A 16,403-nucleotide genomic window follows, 5' to 3' on the forward strand; every position below is an offset into this window, starting at 1 on the left:
ACTCACTATTCTGCTGGTGCAGTCACTGTGTACATACATTACTGATCCTGAGTTACATCCTGTATTATACTCCTGAGCTGCACTCACTATTCTGCTGGTGCAGTCACTGTGTACATACATTACATTACTGATCCTGAGTTACAACCTGTATTATACCCCAGAGCTGCGCTCACTATTCTGCTGGTGCTGTCACTGTGTACATACATTGCATTACTGATCCTCAGTTACATCCTGTATTATACTCCTGAGCTGCACTCACTATTCTGCTGGTGCAGTTACTGTGTACATACATTACTGATCCTGAGTTACATCCTGTATTATACTCCTGAGCTGCACTCACTATTCTGCTGGTGCACTCACTGTGTACATACATTACATTACTGATCCTGAGTTACATCCTGTATTATACCCCAGAGCTGCACTCACTATTCTGCTGGTGCAGTCACTGTGTACATACATTACATTACTGATCCTGAGTTACATCCTGTATAATACCCCAGCGCTGCACTCACTATTCTGCTGGTGCAGTCACTGTGTACATACATTACATTACTGATCCTGAGTTACAACCTGTATTATACCCCAGAGCTGCACTCACTATTCTGCTGGTGCAGTCACTGTGTACATACATTACATTACTGATCCTGAGTTACATCCTGTATTATACCCCAGAGCTGCACTCACTATTCTGCTGGTGCAGTCACTGTGTACATACATTACTAATCCTGAGTTACAACCTGTATTATACCCCAGAGCTGCGCTCACTATTCTGCTGGTGCAGTCACTGTGTACATACATTACATTACTGATCCTGAGTTACATCCTGTATTATACCCCAGAGCTGCACTCACTATTCTGCTGGTGCAGTCACTGTGTACATACATTACTGATCCTGAGTTACATCCTGTATTATACTCCAGAGCTGCACTCACTATTCTGCTGGTGCAGTCACTGTGTACATACATTACTGATCCTGAGTTACATCCTGTATTATACTCCTGAGCTGCACTCACATCAGAGGTTGAGCACAGACCATAATAGCTGTGCGTGTGCTGTGAAAACAAGTTATCTGCAGGACAGGTGATAACTTACTAACCTGTTGTCTCCTCGCACAATGTGGTACTTTTAATTTTGCTACAAAAGTGGAGCGACAGGTGAAATCTCCGACCATCGCGCCATTCACTTTCTGCAGGACTGATGGTAAAAGCTGAGTGCTCGGCTGCCCCCCCAGGGAATGAATGGAGTGGGGCATTATAACAGGGGTTAAAGTGCCTCATTCACAGGATAAGGGCCGGTCCCAGCGGTCAACATGATTTTTTGTTTTCTAGACAGTCTCTTTATAATGAGCCGTGATGTGCTGCCACTAGGGACAGAATTTGCTCTGTTTGCCCCCATGCTGCTTAAACTCCCACCCCCATGTGTGATATGTGATCCCACGTTCCTGCACGACCGACACAGCTCAATGGGTGCGAGCAGCAATACTATCTACATCTATATGTCCCCTGGCCGGACTCCTTTGGGAAGAGGCCTGAAGAGAAATATTGCAAGAATGTTACAGATCCATCACATCTCCTTTTTGCTTGTTCTGAGGGGTCTCTGCTCTTCCCCTCTTTTATCTCAGTGTTAGAGATAGCTGCAGGGAGGAGAAGGGGGATGTACACAGATCTCAAGAGCAGAGAGAAGGCAGAAAGTATTACAAGATACACAACGAGCTCCCATCCAGCCTGTATTACTGGGAGACACACAGAGCTCCCATCCAGCCTGTATTACTGGGAGAGACACACAGAGCTCACATCCAGCCTGTATTACTGGGAGACACACACAGAGCTCCCATCCAGCCTGTATTACTGGGAGAATACATTTCAAAAACCTGACCTGCACATCCAAACATAGATTAAGTGTGAACAGGTGCTGAACCCAGAGTCGCCAACTCGTATATAGTTAAGTAAATAAGGCAGCACACTGCAGCGCTAAAACATGCAAACTTGAAAACACGAAATTTGAACTGCATTACTGCACTAGAAATATGAAAAATGAGAGCTTTTAGCGCATAAAAATGGCCAATTTTATGTGTACCTGGTAGCCTCTTTACGGCATCTCCCTTATACCAGGTCCTACGCTTGCCCTACCTCGCTGAGAATAAACGTCTCCATCTGAATGGGTGCATGGGTGCATGTGAAAAGAAGAGGTTTCACATGCACCCATTCAGATGGAGACGTTTATTCTCAGCGAGGTAGGGCAAGCGTAGGACCTGGTATAAGGGAGATGCCGTAAAGAGGCTACCAGGTACACATAAAATTGGCCATTTTTATGCGCTAAAAGCTCTCATTTTTCATATTTCTAGTGCAGTAATGCAGTTCAAATTTCGTGTTTTCAAGTTTGCATGTTGTAGCGCTGCAGTGTGCTGCCTTATTTACTTATGTATTACTGGGAGACACACAGAGCTCACATCCAGCCTGTATTACTGGGAGACACACACAGAACTCACATCCAGCCTATATTACTGGGAGACACACACAGAGCTCACATCCAGCATATCTTACTGGGAGAGACACAGAGCTCACATCCAGCCTATATTACTGGGAGAGACACACAGCTCACATCCAGCCTGTATTACTGGGAGACACACACAGAGCTCACATCCAGCCTATATTACTGGGAGACACACAGAGCTGACATCCAGTCTGTATGACTGGGAGAGACACAGACCTCCCATCCAGCCTATTTTACTGGGAGAGACACAGACCTCCCATCCAGCCTATTTTACTGGGAGAGACACACAGAGCTCACATCCAGCATATCTTACTGGGAGACACACACAGAGCTCTCATCCAGCCTATATTACTGGGAGACACACACAGAGCTCACATCCAGCATATATTACTGGGAGACACACACAGAGCACACATCCAGCCTATATTACTGGGAGAGACACAGAGCTCACATCCAGCCTGTATTACTGGGAGACACACACAGAGCTCACATCCAGCCTGTATTACTGGGAGACACACACAGAGCTCACATCCAGTCTATATTACTGGGAGACACACACAGAGCTCACATCCAGCCTGTATTACTGGGAGACACACACAGAGCTCACATCCAGTCTGTATTACTGGGAGAGACACATAGACCTCCCATCCAGCCTATATCACTGGGAGACACACAGAGCTCACATCCAGCCTATATGACTGGGAGAGACACACAGAGCTCACATCCAGCCTATATGACTGGGAGAGACACACACAGAGCTCACATCCAGCCTATATGACTGGGAGAGTCACTCCTACGAGAGAAATTTGATCAGGCTGTAAAGTGAGCATCATGGAGTCTGAAAATATATGAATAAATGAAGAATACCGACTGAAACTTGGTGCTATTTTTTTAATTAAATGTCTCCACTTTTTTTTTTTTTTTAAATATGCACATGCTGAGAAGTCTTATGGGCTAAATTGCAGTTTTCAGGACTTCTTGGTCCAGGAATATCCGCAGTATTTCCGGGAGCTCCGGACCTTATTACAGAGAATTCCCTTATTATCCTCACATCATGATTACTCATCCTCCAGGATTGCTTCCAGTTACTCATTCACAAGGTTCCTGTCACTAAACTATGAGGTCATCCCACCTCCTGCCAGTAACAATAGTAAATTACGACAGATAAAGCTGGTGACTCCTGCATTTCTGGAATATCGATTGGGTTATTCAGGTGTTGTAATCATAAACTAAACATCTCATATTTAATGATTTATTTGCCTGTTCTACCACTGACAGTTACACGCTCATTTACTTAGCACAAACTAAAAATAAATGCTTCCTGCGCGGTAATGACAAATGTTACCTACAGGTAGAAAAAAAATCTACCAAGGGGAGGGCCTGGACGCCAGGCTGTGTCGCGGCGAGGGCCTGGACGCCAGGCTGTGCCACGGGGAGGGCCTAGATGCCAGGCTGTGCCACGGGAGGGCCTAGATGCCAGGCTGTGCCACGGGGAGGGCCTAGACGCCAGGCTGTGCCGCGGGGAGGGCCGGATGACAGGCTGTGCCTCGGGGAGGGCCTGGACGCCAGGTTGTGTCGCGGCGAGGGCCTTGACGCCAGGCTGTGCCTCGGGGAGGGCCTTGACGCCAGGCTGTGCCACGGGGAGGGCCTAGATGCCAGGCTGTGCCACTGGGAGGGCCTAGACGCCAGGCTGTGCCGCGGGGAGGGTCGGATGACAGGCTGTGCCTCGGGGAGGGCCTGGACGCCAGGCTGTGCCTCGGGGAGGGCCTGGACGCCAGGCTGTGCCTCGGGGAGGGCCTGGATGCCAGTATGTGCCGCGGGGAGGGCCTAGATGCCAGGCTGTGGCTCGGGGAGGGCGTGGACGCCAGGCTGTGGCTCGGGGAGGGCCTGGACGCCAGGCTGTGGCTCGGGGAGGGCCTGGACGCCAGGCTGTGGCTCGGCGAGGGCCTAGACGCCAGGCTGTGGCTCGGGGAGGGCCTGGACGCCAGGCTGTGCCTCGGGGAATGGGCAAGTCTCATCTGATTTACACTAGAAATAGCACACGCTGAGATTTTTCTCTCCTCAGGGACAGTCGGGCAGAGAGAGAAATCGTTAATCTGTATAGCCCTATTGAATAATGTTGGTCAGTGCGCCATCCATGTGATGTCCAATTTATCCCAAAGTCCCAAAACCAAGTATCCAAGTAACCAAGAACGCTGGGCCATGAAAGTTGGGGTCGGGAGAGATGATTGATTTTGGGGTTTTCTCCTAGATCATATATACATTCGAAGATAATATATAATTTGCTGTTGATTTGGCCAAAAAACTTCAGATGTGAAGCAATTTTCTGCTGATAGTAAGACATTCTTCTGTAATTCCATCATGTTTGAACCCCCACATTGTGAAGGTGTACCCCCTACTAAAGGACATTAGGCACGGTTTCTTTTTGTAAGGCTTCTCATGGACACATTACTTGTAAAGTCAGAAACATCTCGTCCATTATGGAGCTGCTCAATCTTCCTACCTAAGGAAAATCCTGGTAATCTCTTTTCTTGTTATTTCAGGTTCTGCTTTTCCATCTTGAACCCACGGGAGCTGAGCCGGGGCAGATTACTGATAAAAAGTCAATATCTCTACCATCTGGGAAATATCTGTACACCAATCCAGGTTCGAAGATAAACGTAACATGTGACAAATGTCCAGCGGGCACGTACGTGTCCAAACACTGTTCCCAGTTTGCCCTTCGAGAGTGTAGCCCTTGCCCGAACGGCACCTTCACAAGACACGAGAATGGGAATGACAGGTGCCATAATTGTAGTCCACCATGTGAACCGCCCATGGTCATGAAAATGCCTTGTTCTGCCTTGTCTGACCGCGAGTGCTCATGCCCATCTGCAATGTACCTCCTGAACGGCACCTGTGTCAATCACACTGTGTGCCCCGTAGGATGGGGGGTGAGAAAAAAGGGAAGCGAGACTGAAAATGTCAAATGTAAGACCTGTGCCCACGGTACTTATTCTGATGTGCCTTCTACTACATTGAGATGTAAGACTCATACCAACTGCTCAGCTCTGGGCCTGATAGTCCTGAAGCCTGGTACAACTGAACGGGACAATATATGTGGACCCATCTCCTCCCCTTCTTCCAAAGACTCTAATTCTCCATCCGCTGATTATGGTAAGTTGTTCACTTTATTTTCTCAAAATTCTACAACTATAACGGTCTTACAGATTGTTTTCGGGTCTGTTCGACCTTCTAACTCTCCCATCTCTATATCTTTTTTCCTTAGACCGTTTGTGCCGCTTTCCCCCATACCGTTTGTGCCAATTTCCCCCATACCGTTTGTGCCGCTTTCCCCAGACCATTTGTGCCGCTTTCCCCTAGAGCGTTTGTGCCGCTTTCCCCTCAGACCGTTTGTGCCGCTTTCCACCAGACCGTTTGTGCCGCTTTCCACCAGACCGTTTGTGCCGCTTTCCCCCAGACCGTTTGTGCCGCTTTCCCCCAGACCGTTTGTGCCGCTTTCCCCCAGACCGTTTGTGCCGCTTTCCCCCAGACCGTTTGTGCCGCTTTCCCCCAGACCGTTTGTGCCGCTTTCCCCCAGACCGTTTGTGCCGCTTTCCCCCAGACCGTTTGTGCCGCTTTCCCCCAGACCGTTTGTGCCGCTTTCCCCCAGACCGTTTGTGCCGCTTTCCCCCAGACCGTTTGTGCCGTTTTCCCCCCCAGACCGTTTGTGCCGCTTTCCCCCAGACCGTTTGTGCCGCTTTCCCCCAGACCGTTTGTGCCGCTTTCCCCCCAGACCGTTTGTGCCGTTTTCCCCCCCAGACCGTTTGTGCCGTTTTCCCCCCCAGACCGTTTGTGCCGTTTTCCCCCCAGACCGTTTATGCCGTTTTTCCCCCCAGACCGTTTATGCCGTTTTCCCCCCCAGACCGTTTATGCCGTTTTTCCCCCCAGACCGTTTGTGCCACTTTCCCCAGGCTTTTGGTGCCGCTTGTTGTTTGTCACCATTTGCAGCACCCTTGGGAACCCAATGCTACTCCATTCACTTTGTGTAGCAGCGACACCCAGCAGACTATGGTCAGGGGAAGTAGGTGTAGTGCTGGCCTTAGTCATGCTGCCCTGTTCTTTTCAGAACGGAGAGAATTTTTCCTGGCAGCCCTTCCAAAAGAAAAAAATTAAGACACCCGCCATGGTGTAAAATTGCATAGAGCTAATAAGGAATAATGTGAGATGTATCGTTGAAGCACGTGTATGGTTGGTCTTAAGGCTCCTGCTCCATTTGCTGAATCGCAAACCGTCCAACTCACTGAGTTTTAAAAAAAAATAATAGTGCATAATAAGACAGGATAGAAATTGGCGCAGACCACGAAAAAGGATATGAGTGATAAAAAAATATATATTAATTTGAATAAATCATATGTGTGTATTTCATCAGTTTCTTTCTGATTGTACTGTTATAACCGTGAATATTTAACATGCTGTCTGAGGCCTTTAGGCTGTGTGCACACGCTGTGGATTTTGCTGCGGATCCGCAGTGGATTTGGCTGCTGCGGATCCGCAGCAGTCTTCCCAAAGTTTACAGTACAATGTAAACCTATGGGGAAAAAAAAACGCTGTGCACATGCTGCGGAAAAAGCCGCGCGGAAACGCTGCAGATTATTCTCCGCAGCATGTCAATTGTTTGTGCGGATTCCGCAGCGGGTTTCAACCAGCACCAATAGGAAAGTGCTGGTGAAAACCCGCAGAAGAAACCGCAAGAAAATCCGCAGTGAAAACCGCAGTGGTTTTGCACTGCGGATTTTCCAAATCCGCTGCAGAAAAATCTGCAGGTAAATCCGCAGCGTGGGCACATACCCTTAGTCTGTGCTGCAGCTCTTGTGTTGTTAAGGAATTTCTATGACCACTGTACTGTCTGATTTTTGGGGTGAACTTGCTTGGACGTCCACTCCTGGGAGATGGTCCATGGTTTAGAAAAATTTTTCTAATTGTGAATTAGCTCTTATTGTAGAATAATGGACTCCAATTTTGGGGGCAACATTTCCTTATAACCCATCCGAGATTCGAGGGCAGCAGCAGCAGCAATTACTTAGTTAAGATCATTGCTTGTTTCTTTTCCTCCTTGGAACTGAAATTCCTGAATGCTCCAGAACAGCATTTGATGAAACTTGTGCTTTTATAGAGGCGGTCACATTTGCTGATAATTGAGGACATTTGATTGGCAGCACCTGGCTGCTTCTTACCCTATTAAAGGGGATATCTGGGACTATTTAATTTCTTTATTATGGGGGTAAGAATTAACAGGCAGTTGTTAACTACTTGCCTGTCGCGACCAGTGTAAATCTCTGGTGGCACAGAGTCATCAAAGACCAGTTCTGTTGGCGATTTAGCAGCTTCTGCTGACGTTACGTCGACAGAGCAGCATCTTCTCTTCCGTTCTGCTCTGTTGACAGAGCGTGACGGCCGACTTCATGCTGATTGTCAGCCGGCTCCCCACTGCCTAACTGCAGGGAGCCAGCTATTAATCGATATGATGTCAGCAGTCATACCCGTCGACAAAGCGGTGCAGAAAAAGAAGAGCTGTTCTGTTGACTGGAATCGCCCATGGAAAAAGTGAGGGTGTACTTAATTTTTCACTTACTGCTTCTACATTTTGGCCTAGTTTCTGGTCCATTTAATAATGACTGTGTCATTTTTCATGTGTCATTTTTCATTTCAAGTTGCATTTACTTAGCTTTAAGGCCTACTAAAGACCAGATGTTTTTATGAGTTTTTTTTTTTTCAAAATTACGCCCTGATATGTAAAACCATAGCGTTCAAAGAAGGTGTACTTAGTTTTTCTCATGAACATTTTAAAAATTGAGTTGAATTTTGTGGTCATTAATGAGCTTGAGAGTAGCTCAGAAGAAGCATTTGTAGTAACCTCTGGAGGCAGGTTCTCAGGGAGATCTATGCCCCGCCCATAGATCTTAACAGCTCATTTACATATAAAGAAAAACGTGGATTTCTCTGGAATAAGACATCAGATCGCAGATATTATGGGTTCATTTATTCAGCTTCCTATGACCTAGATGAAGAAGATGACCTAAAAACACCAATGCACTCCTCTTGTCAAGTGCGTCTCACATCAGTGTTCATTTTCTCTGGACTTTCCCTTTAAACGTCTTCTCGGTTAAGCCAAGGTTAAACCAATAAACCAATTAATCTATGCGTTAAGGGTCAAGTATAATTGCTAAAGTCATTAATTCAGCTCAGGTAATTAGGAAGTTCTGGCAGAGTTTTGTGCCAGGTGGATGGCTAATGTTTACCATGGAAAGTTATGGAGAGGCTTCCAAATTCTTCATTTACCGGCCATGTTCTTACACAAAGGTCTACTTCATCTGCACTCTCCTTTTTTACCGCAATTTTTTTTTGGTTTCTTAGCTTTTCCGTGCAGCAGGTGTTTAGTTTAGTGACCGCTCGTCTGAGTATTGAGCTGGTTGGAGGCACATGTTCCTGCCAGCTCTATGTGAGGTCATAGAGAAGTCTGACAAAAGGAGTTGTATGTCAGTCGTTTTCTTTGCTTAAAGTAAGAGCACCTTGCCCGGACACATGGCCTTCTATAAGGAGCTGTCACTTGGAGGTTGGTCTTTCTCCAGATCTCGGGAATAGGTCTCGATGAATGTCTGTGCAGCCTTTGAGATGTTAGTCAGGCGTCTAGTTCCCCACCTCCAATGTTCTCTTTTTCTCCTCCTCTTACAGAGCCGACTGATGTTTACAACGATACTGAAACGAATGAAACAAAATACTTGAACATGACGGAAGATCGAGGCAAGGGGCACCCGCAGGAGACTCCAGACGGAAGGCAACCAAAGCTGACAGACGAGCAGCCTGGTAAATCGAGAGGCGGAGGTGAAGGACTCAAGAGCACCATTTATAAGACCACTAAGAGTAGACCTTCCCGGCAGGTCCCTCACCACTTTGACATCAACGAGCACTTACCTTGGATGATTGTACTTTTTCTTCTGCTGGTACTCGTCATCATTGTGGTTTGCAGCGTCAGGAAAAGTTCCCGCACGCTCAAAAAAGGACCAAAGCAGGATCCGAGCTCCATTGTGGAGAAAGCTGGTTTCAAGAAGTCCACGGCATTAACCCAGAACAAGGAGAAATGGATCTACTACTGCAACGGGCATGGTGAGTGAGACGGAGATGGTGTCTTGTTCTGAGTGATCAAGTATTATTCCTCTCAAGAATTAATGCCTTAGTTTTATTTATTTTTTTTTTTTTTACAAGATTGGTGCCCTATGGGGGAACGTTTTGTGGGAATGTAGGAGTAATCTGAGCAATGATAAGACAAGTCCCATCTGGAAAGTTTGTTCCCTCAGCTACCCACTTTGTTTTGCACCCTTCATCCTTCCATTTCTCCTCAACACCCCTTCTACACCTCCTCCAGGTTTTTTTTTAGAGAATTTTGTAAATCCTCAGAAAATTTGCCAACACTTCCAGAAATTTGAATGGTCTCCACTTTTCTTCGAGACCCTACTGAACTTTCTAGGAGAGTTTGTTAGTATGGGTTTTAGATTTACCCACTTCCCCATAACTTTCTGATTGCTAGGGGTGGGGGTGATACCACTGTGACCCCCACCAATTTTGAGACCAGAACATTGTACTTGGCTAACCCATGTTTCGAATCCAAGATTACATTTCTCCAGGTCGGTAGGGTCTCATTGGCAGGAGGTCCTCCTGGTGATCAGCAAGCTATCATTTAAGCCACCCTTTGACACTAAATTAGTGGGGTTTTCCAGGATTTGCCAGTCATTATGCTAGGCAGTTAATCCATAATTGCGAAGGGGAACACGATGGTGTCGATTTTTAAGGAATATCGTTAAGCGAACGTGCTTGGATAAGGCGTCTTCGGCGTACTCGAAAAATATATTTGAGTCCCCTCGGCAGCTGTGAGACATGGAGCCGCGGGGACTCCAACATATGTTTCAAGCACACCAAAGACATTTTATTAGCAAACAAGTTAATTGAGCTAAGGTTAGTGAAAGTTGCACACCTCTTTGACTTTTTTGGGATCCACTTGTAAGCAAAACAATACGTATCTTTTGTAATATATGGGCAGTCATTTCTGTATAGACTTCACACACTGGATCAGCTTGCAGGGAATAACACTGTTTTTGTAATTCTCCCGTTAATTGCCTTGTGTAATGTAATGTTCACTAATGAGGTGTAATTGCAGCAGGCGCCAAATGATTTATAATTAATGTAATTACCTAGATGTGCTGTAAATGTGTAACAGACGACGTCACCGGATGACTGACGTCACCAAGGCACTACTGATCTTCAGATCATCATCCGTGACAAGCCAACCATTTGATCATAGGGGGCATCTTCATCATAATGCTACAGACTAAGGTCCGTGTAGAAAGCATACATCAGCCTTGGTCCAGATACTGTAGTTTCATTGGCACATAGCTTGGAACCCGGCCTTAAAGGGGTTATTCTCATCTTCTGAGATGGATACTGTCGGATAGAGCTTGTGAAAATAAACACTTTTGCCATTTACCGCTTGTTAAAATTTGCAACCGTTCTTAAGATATTAACACTTTTCTCTTTTGTTTACAAACCTGTCGTCTAGGAAACCGACCACCACTGCTGTTTAGTTTGTAAACACTGGCCAGAAGTTAGCCCAGGATTTGGCAGTGAAAGCACGCTCCACCAATCCTAGCCAACTTCAAAACAGCGCTTACAAGGTCAATAGATGAGAGCTTGTATGCACTACACGTGTTCTACTCTCTAGCAGCGGTGGTCGGTCACCCAAGGCAACGAGAGGTAAACAAAAGAAAAGTGTTAATATCGCAAGAACGGATTAAAATTTGAACAAGCAGTTAATTGCAAAATTACTTGTATTTACAAGCCCTATCCAACGATGCCTATATATCAAAAAGGAGTAACCCTTTAAAGGGAGTCTGTGAGCACAAAGTGACTGTTCAAACTAAGCTCAGGTGCTCGGTGCACCCATCGATTGGCAGCGTTGGCTTTATGGGACCCGAAGAAGGGACACAAGTTTTAGCGTTTTTTTTTGTGATGTTTTCGACATCGTATAAGATCAGGTGGCTGTCGCATGCAATATAGGTGGACTTCCCTTCCCCATAGTTTTGGATGTTTTCATTTTCTTTTTTATTTCTTTTATTTTATTTTTTTTGTTTGTTTCTTATAGATATCGGGCCTTGATTCGTTTATTGCATTTGCAACTTCTTTTTTATGGTTCTTGGTGCTCTTTAGCCTATTTTTCATTTTCTGCTTATTCTTTCAATGTTATCAAATTTTTTTTTGTCATTGGGATAGGATTTGATGTTTTTGATGTTCTCGGCTGTTGCATTAATTTTTTTTAAAAATGTCACAAACTATTTTGCGCAAGTGTTCGCCAGTCCCATTGAGTAATTTGATGTATTTACGTAACTTTGCTACATTTTAGCAGAACAAGTAATATTTTGCGCAAAAAAGTTGCAAAATAATTTAGCACAAAATTAAAGGATAATTTAGAGATTGCACAAACTCTGGATTTTAACAACTTTGGGTTAAAAAAGCGATAAAAAATGATCAGATAAGTAAAAAAAATCGGAATCTTCTGCAGCGACGACGTTTTCTCGATCTGGGATGTAATGAGTTAACTCTTTGCATTGCAGAGAAAAATCCCATTCAGAATTAGAAACTTTGCTCATCCTGGTATTGCTGGTTCCTGAAGAGAATGAGAGTTCTTCAGCGAACACTGTCACTTACACAGATCCAATAATTGGATCCAAGGGTATTATTTCACCGACGCAGTTTTGAAAACCTTGCTGCGGTGGGAGAGGAAATTACATGTCATATATTTGTGGAATTTGCTCCAAAACGGAATTTTTCAGGGGTGAAAAAAGCCTAAATACTGAAAAAAGCAGCATTTCATGAAGTGGATTCTTCTTCAAAAACTTGTTTGTTTTTTTGCGACTCCAAAAAACTGTGTGAATATCTCCTAAATATGCACTCTGGAAATGTTACAATTTTAGAGTCTGCAGAAAATTATATCGTTAACCTCAGTGTTGGGTCGTGTTCACACATAAATGAATGTTTCTGCAGATAAAGGACTTCTGCTGGTGTCAGCACCAAAATATGCAATAGCAATTTCTTATCATTAAGTGTTGATTTGAAGCAGCAATTTTAATGTTTTTTTTTTTTCCTTAGTGCAAAAATTCTTTGATTTTTGGATGTAAAAAATGCAACTGTATTTTGTACATAATAATTTAACAATAAGGTCCAAAGCCCATACGAATCCTAAATAGCCACCACTTACCGCTTTAGGATATAGAGAGATTCCAGCAATAGTTTCTATAAACACATGATGAAAAATATCCATCAAAGAAAAAGAAATGTGAAAAAAAGACTAAAAAACTGGCTGGGAATAAACCTCCAATATATACAGTGGGGCAAAAAAGTATTTAGTCAGTCAGCAATAGTGCAAGTTCCACCACTTAAAAAGATGAGAGGCGTCTGTAATTTACATCATAGGTAGACCTCAACTATGGGAGACAAACTGAGAAAAAAAAATCCAGAAAATCACATTGTCTGTTTTTTTTTTATCATTTTATTTGCATATTATGGTGGAAAATAAGTATTTGGTCAGAAACAAAGAATCAAGATTTCTGGCTCTCACAGACCTGTAACTTCTTCTTTAAGTGTCTCCTCTTTCCTCCACTCATTACCTGTAGTAATGGCACCTGTTTAAACTTGTTATCAGTATAAAAAGACACCTATGCACACCCTCAAACAGTCTGACTCCAAACTCCACTATGGTGAAGACCAAAGAGCTGTCAAAGGACACCAGAAACAAAATTGTAGCCCTGCACCAGGCTGGGAAGACTGAATCTGCAATAGCCAACCAGCTTGGAGTGAAGAAATCAACAGTGGGAGCAATAATTAGAAAATGGAAGACATACAAGACCACTGATAATCTCCCTCGATCTGGGGCTCCACGCAAAATCCCACCCCATGGGGTCAGAATGATCACAAGAACGGTGAGCAAAAATCCCAGAACCACGCGGGGGGACCTAGTGAATGAACTGCAGAGAGCTGGGACCAATGTAACAAGGCCTACCATAAGTAACACACTACGCCACCATGGACTCAGATCCTGCAGTGCCAGACGTGTCCCACTGCTTAAGCCAGTACATGTCCGCAGAGGCGTAGCTAGAGCTTTTACCGCCCGGGGCTGTTCCTGAGTTTGGCGCCCCCCCCCCCCTCCCCCCCCCCCCGGCTCAATACACACAAAGGTTACCAAAAATGGTTTTCCTGTTTTGTAGAACTTAAACTGGGCCTAATGGTGTCACCCCCACATGCCACACCTGTGACTTAATACCACCACACCATGACCAGGCCACATAGTGACCGAATAATACTACATACAAGGGACAAATACCACAACACCATTTCCAGACCACATATTACCACCACATAGTGACTGAATACTACAATACTGATCAGTAATAAAAAAAAACAAACCACAATACTATCACCATAAGTGCCAGTATTCACAGGAGATCTGTACTTAGTATGCAGTGTCTGTGTAGAGGTAATACAGAGATCACTGGTGACATTATACACAGGACCTCTATATAGTATACAGTGTATAGTGTCAGTGTATAGGTAACACTGACTCACCAGTGACGTCTCTAGGTGAAGTCTTTCATCTTTCATCCAGCACAGACCGCCATCATTCCTTCCAGCCAGGACTCGTTTCTGCAGGAAATAACAGTTATCTCGAGCTCCGCTTGCAGAACACATTACTTAATTTTTCACAACTTCTACATTACATCACATGAAGAAAAAAAGGTGATATAGTGTCACTCTGCACAGTAACAGGACCGCCCCCCATTTAAAACAGTATACTCAAAAAAATAAAATAAATACATCACTGCAGTAATAATATCCCTTAATTATCCCCTATGGTAACACTATTCCCCACCCTGGCCCCGTTTCTCATTCCTGGCTCCAGCCATATGTTCTCGCATCCTGCCCTCATGAGTATCCATTCTACTCCATATGATCTCCACATCCTGCCCCACCAGCCTCCATCGTATCCGTCCTGCCCCATGATCCAATCCTGCCCCGTGTCTCCAATCATGCCCCGTATCTACATCCTGCCCATGCCTCAAGTCCTGCCCCCAGTGTGTCCAGCATATTACCCCCATGTTGTCCAGCAATCTGCCCCAGTGTGTCCAGCATATTACCCCCATGTTGTCCAGCAATCTGCCCCAGTGTGTCCAGCATATTACCCCCAGTGTGTCCAGCAATCTGCCCCAGTATGTCCAGCACTGCCCCCAGTGTGTCCAGCAATCTGCCCCAGTGTCCAGCCTTTCCCCAGTGTGTCCAGCAGTCTGCCCCAGTGTGTCCAGCATATTACCCCCAGTGTCCAGCATTGCCCCAGTGTGTCCAGCATATTACCCCCAGTGTCCAGCATTGCCCCAGTGTGTCCAGCAATCTGCCCCATGGTCTCCTGTATTGCCCCAGTGTGTCCAGCAATCTGCCCCATGGTCTCCAGTATTGCCCCAGTGTGTCCAGCAATCTGCCCCATAGTCTCCTGTATTCAGTGTGTCCAGCAATCTGCCCCATGGTCTCCAGTATTGCCCCAGTGTGTCCAGCATTCTGCCCCATGGTCTCCAGTATTGCCCCAGTGTGTCCAGCAATCTGCCCCATAGTCTCCTGTATTCAGTGTGTCCAGCAATCTGCCCCATGGTCTCCAGTATTGCCCCAGTGTGTCCAGCATTCTGCCCCATGGTCTCCAGTATTGCCCCAGTGTGTCCAGCAATCTGCCCCATGGTCTCCTGTATTGCCCCAGTGTGTCCAGCATTCTGCCCCATGGTCTCCAGTATTGCCCCAGTGTGTCCAGCATTCTGCCCCATGGTCTCCAGTATTGCCCCAGTGTGTCCAGCATTCTGCCCCATGGTCTCCAGTATTGCCCCAGTGTGTCCAGCAATCTGCCCCATGGTCTCCTGTATTGCCCCAGTGTGTCCAGCATTCTGCCCCATGGTCTCCTGTATTGCCCCAGTGTGTCCAGCATTCTGCCACATGGTCTCCTGTATTGCCCCAGTGTGTCCAGCATTCTGCCCCATGGTCTCCAGTATTGCCCCAGTGTGTCCAGCAATCTGCCCCATGGTCTCCAGTATTGCCCCAGTGTGTCCAGCAATCTGCCCCATAGTCTCCTGTATTGCCCCAGTGTGTCCAGCAATCTGCCCCATGGTCTCATGTATTGCCCCAGTGTGTCCAGCATTCTGCCCCATGGTCTCCAGTATTGCCCCAGTGTGTCCAGCAATCTGCCCCATGGTCTCCAGTATTGCCCCAGTGTGTCCAGCAATCTGCCCCATAGTCTCCTGTATTGCCCCAGTGTGTCCAGCAATCTGCCCCATGGTCTCATGTATTGCCCCAGTGTGTCCAGCAATCTGCCCCATAGTCTCCAGTATTGCCCCAGTGTGTCCAGCATTGCCCCAGCCCCAGACAGTCAGACATAAAGAAAAAAAAAAAAAAAGTAAAATCCTCACCTCTCCCGTTCCTAGCGTAGGTCCGGTGCAGTCAGCGTCTCTCCGGCTCTGCGATGCTCAGGACAGAGAGGCAGAGCGGCGCGCACAGTAGTGACGTCATCGCGCCCTCTGCTCTGAGACGTCGCAGAGTCAGAGGACGCTGTAGCTGCCGGCGCCGCAGGAACCAGGAGAGGTGAGTATAGAGCGGGGGGCGGGGTCCGGTGGTGGGGGGAGCTGGCCCTGGTCGTGGCGGCGGACGGCGCCGCCCGAAGATTTAAAGGGGCGTCTTTTTTTTTTTTTTCTTCTCCTGCAGCGCCGGCCGCCCCCCGCATTGTGCCGCCCGGGGCGGACCGCCCCCCCCCCCGCATCTCCCTTCCTACGCCACTGCATGTCCGGGCCCAT

General features: G+C 46.4%; 1 protein-coding gene across 1 annotated transcript in view; it reads left to right on the plus strand.

Moving 5' to 3' along the window:
* TNFRSF21 (TNF receptor superfamily member 21) overlaps positions 1-16,403 on the plus strand; it is an 89,796-nt gene that overhangs the window by 16,465 nt on the left and 56,928 nt on the right. Inside the window, exons 2-3 of the mRNA XM_069728192.1 lie at positions 5,037-5,649; positions 9,208-9,639. Of these exons, the coding sequence (XP_069584293.1) occupies positions 5,037-5,649; positions 9,208-9,639 (1,045 nt within the window). The remainder of the gene's footprint in view (positions 1-5,036; positions 5,650-9,207; positions 9,640-16,403) is intronic.

Source organism: Ranitomeya imitator, chromosome 5 (genome assembly GCF_032444005.1).
Source record: "Ranitomeya imitator isolate aRanImi1 chromosome 5, aRanImi1.pri, whole genome shotgun sequence".
Classification (NCBI taxonomy): domain Eukaryota; kingdom Metazoa; phylum Chordata; class Amphibia; order Anura; family Dendrobatidae; genus Ranitomeya; species Ranitomeya imitator.